General features: G+C 37.6%; 1 protein-coding gene across 1 annotated transcript; it reads left to right on the forward strand.

Moving 5' to 3' along the window:
- Positions 1-306: 306 nt before the first annotated feature.
- LOC113330856 (40S ribosomal protein S9-2-like) lies at positions 307-2,194 on the forward strand. Its single transcript, XM_026577657.1, has 3 exons — positions 307-462; positions 841-1,222; positions 1,829-2,194. Exons 1-3 carry the CDS (start codon positions 435-437, stop codon positions 2,010-2,012), a joined length of 594 nt encoding a protein of 197 aa, XP_026433442.1. The 5' UTR covers positions 307-434; the 3' UTR covers positions 2,013-2,194.
- Positions 2,195-4,021: the final 1,827 nt, after the last annotated feature.

Genomic DNA, 4,021 nt, shown 5'->3' on the forward strand with positions numbered 1-4,021 from the left:
TGTTTCCAATCTTCATGTGATTATATTGTCTATCAATATTATTGATCGTAAGTCACAGTTGGGAGGAAGAAAAGAAAAATATTTGGAGAAGAAATTCCCGTGAAGAAGAATAAGAAAATATACGAGAAAACCAAATTTTATAAATTTTGGGTTTGGGAAAAATTTTCTCACGAAAATTGGGTGCGCGCGTGAACTTTTACGCCCGTGGGTTTCACGGTGTAGAAAATCCGTAAAACGGGTCCCCGTAGTTTTCACTTCCCAAATGAAAACAAAACGAATGCAACACTTTGGACCCGGCCCAGTCCAGCTTCTTGAAACCCTAACTTAAATAGTGAGGAGAACTTCTTTACCTCCTCCTCTTCTTTTTCACCTTAAGGCTTTTTGGAAGAACAGACCAGAGAGCAAACGAAACCGGCGACGCAGAGTTTTGAAGGATGGTTCATTTTGCTGTTTACAGGAACTGTAAGCGTTCTTTCTCTACTGAATAACATTCTGCTGTGATTTAATGTTTCCGATGTGTTTATTATCTTTATTAACAGTTCAATACATGTTACTAATCGAAGATATTTTGTTCATGAATATTCTTTGATTCATTACCTCCATTTACTGTCTATAATCAGTCACTATTTGTCAATGGTGTATTTGGAGTAACCCATTTAATAGTTTTGGGATTAGTTATATTTTTAGGGTTTACATGAATAGATTTGACCTCTGTTTACGTTGTTTCGATTTGTAAAGTTATGATCTAATTTTATTTCAGTTATTTGTTTAAGATGGAGCTCTGTCCTGATTTTTTTTTAAGCTAGATGTCAATATTAAATGCTTTTTTGATGGTTTCAGACGGGAAGACTTTCAAGAAGCCACGTCGTCCTTATGAGAAGGAGCGTTTGGATGCTGAGTTGAAGCTTGTTGGTGAGTATGGTCTCAGGTGTAAGAGAGAGCTTTGGAGAGTTCAGTATGCTCTGAGCCGCATCCGTAATGCAGCTAGAATGCTTCTCACTCTTGATGAGAAGAATTCACGCCGTATCTTTGAGGGTGAAGCCCTTCTTCGCAGGATGAACAGGTATGGTCTTTTGGATGAGAGCCAGAACAAACTTGATTACGTCTTGGCCTTGACTGTTGAGAACTTTCTTGAGCGCCGTCTCCAGACACTCGTCTTCAAGTCGGGCATGGCAAAATCCATTCACCACGCCCGTGTCCTCATTAGGCAGAGGCACATCAGGTATACGCCATATTTTGTTTTGTTCAATGGCATTTATTACAAATTCACATGCTGTAGTGCATTATGTCGTATTTGCAACCTTGTTGTGTCATTTGATTGTTCATTCTATAAATTTAGTAGACGTACTGCAATTTCACTATTGATCATCTATTTCGCTTTCCTTTATTTTCACCAACTTGTGAGTCTTGATTGTATGTGTTTATGTTTTTCCTTGCAATTTCAGAGTTTAGTTGGTCCCTTATATGATTAACTAATATCTGGACACTTAAATCACCAAAGAATTTAATAGATGTACGTGGGTTATCTAAAGGCAGTTAGTTACTAGGCTCCATGTATCCATGGATAATAGACAGATGTACAAAAGAATTTAACATGTCACCACTCAAAGCAGTGAACCCTGAACCCATTTGATCTGACACGTAGAACCAAATATTGCTGCATAATTAGGTTCTTTTGTACATCTGCCCCCCCCACCCCCCTCTCGTTTAAAGGTGTCTTTCAATTGGTTTGGTGAGTTACAGGTCAGGTGTATCCAAATGAAGAAGTGATTACCCATCTCATTTTACCGTGTCTACATTTTGTTAATGCAAGATCTATCATATACAGGGTTGGAAGACAGGTGGTGAACATCCCATCTTTTATGGTGAGAGTCGAATCACAGAAGCACATTGATTTCTCACTCACCAGTCCCCTCGGAGGTGGACGGCCAGGAAGAGTTAAGAGAAGGAACCAGAAAGCAGCTGCCAAAAAGGCTGCTGGAGGAGACGGAGACGAGCAGGATGAAGATTAAGTTTTGATTTTTATCTTAAAACCTCAATAGCATTTACTATAGATAGAGGCTGTCTCAGACTTTTTGTTTGTGTGTAGTTGCAGATGTTGGGCATGTTATGGAAGATTTTGTTTTTGTTTTTGGATTCATTGTTTAGTTTCATGATCAATAGCGAGATATTTGCCTAATAGGACAGCCTCCTATGTGTAGTTCTCTCATCTCATGGGTGTACCCCATTGAGGAAAACATTTAGTAGACAAATGATTGATCTAGTCTGTCCACCATCATTACCCACCAAACAGAAGTTAGGCTTTCAAGATGAAGAGAGACAATGCATTTTCTGTCAGCAGACAGAAGAAACAACTTGTGGGAATTGAATAAATACCCTTATTCATATTATGTTGGTTAGGGGTGCACATACCCTACCCATACCCGCCTACCTACCCGCCAGTTTTTTAACCGTATCCACTATTTGGCGGGTAGGGTGGCGGATAAAGATTTTCTTAACCGCTAGTAAACGGGTAGGGTGGCGGGTATAGGCCATATCCTACCCACCCTATTTAGGGGTGCACATACCCTACTCATACCCGCCAACCCTACCCTACCCGCGAGTTTTTTAACCGTATCCTACCCTATTCATTATTTGGCGGGTAGGGTGGCGGGTAAAGATTTTCTTAACCGCCAGTAAACGGGTAGGGTGACGGGTATAGGTCATATCCTAACCATCATATCGGTTGTGCAGCCCTAATTTTCTTTTTTAAGGAATTGCGTCACTGTTTGACTATTAGTGGGTCTAGATCAAGTAAGGTGTGAAATGTGAATAACATGGATTTCTCAGGTGTGTAGATTGAATGCTACATTTCATTGAAAGAAAATGTAGGTTCTTTACTTACTTATTGTAAAGCAAGATGCTGATGCTAGTGTTTTGTAATTCCACAATTAGGTGATATAATTCCGTATCTATTGAATGGAGAATCGTTAATGGTGCTGATGTTAGTGTGTATGGAAGACAAAGTGGAGAGTACCCTTTTATATCCTTCCTATTTTTTGCTGCAAGAGATGCTAGTGTATATGCAAGACAAAGTGGAGAGTACCCTTTTCATTTTTTGACCTTCACTCTTGCAAGAACCTTACGTGTTAGAAAATCAACCTTGGTCATCCCACTGTTTTCTTTTTAATCAATATGCTAGTGTCTAGTGCGAAAAATGAAGGTTATACATTCTGGTAAGTCTTTACATATATGTTTTTAAGGTGTTGGAATAGTTTTCATTTAACTTGATAAGTCTTTACATATTAATGTTCTTGATACGAGTGGAACTTCTAATCAAGCAGATTTTGCAGTAATCTTTTCTTTACCACACATATCTACTAGCTTATTAGTATATTGAATTACTTGAAATTGATGTTCCACTTAATTAATTTTCTCAAGCTAGAGTTATTGAACATGTTATTGTCTTGTTTCAACAAATTGATGGTCAGTCAAGTTAGTATAACACACTCGTCAAGTTTATTTGTTACTATCTGTAACCTTTGTTTGTTTTTTTCTCTTATTTTTCATTTTTGATTGTAATTATACTTTGTTGGTGTACTAGGATGGACTTCCAGCAGGTTTAATGGTAGTGGTAAGGTATATGAAGTTGGAGTTTAATAGAAATTGATCTTAGTGTAAGGAGTCAATACCAAATATTTGTGTATCAACAATAGAAATTGACCTTAATTTAGGGAGTCAGCAACCAATGTTTGTGTATCGACAATGGAAAAATGGAATCAACAACCAATATTTGTGTATCAACAATAGAAATTGATCTTAGTGTAAGGAGTCAACAACAAATATTTGTGTATCAACAATAGAACTTGATCTTAGTTTAGGGAGTCAACAACCAATGTTTGTGTATCAACAATGGAAAAATGGAATCAACAACCAATATTCGTGTGTATCAACAATAGAAATTGATCTTAGTGTAAGGAGTCAACAACAAATATTTGTGTATCAACAATAGAAATTGACCTTAGTTTAGGGAGTCAACAAC

The sequence above is a fragment of the Papaver somniferum genome, unplaced genomic scaffold (genome assembly GCF_003573695.1).
Source record: "Papaver somniferum cultivar HN1 unplaced genomic scaffold, ASM357369v1 unplaced-scaffold_119, whole genome shotgun sequence".
Classification (NCBI taxonomy): domain Eukaryota; kingdom Viridiplantae; phylum Streptophyta; class Magnoliopsida; order Ranunculales; family Papaveraceae; genus Papaver; species Papaver somniferum.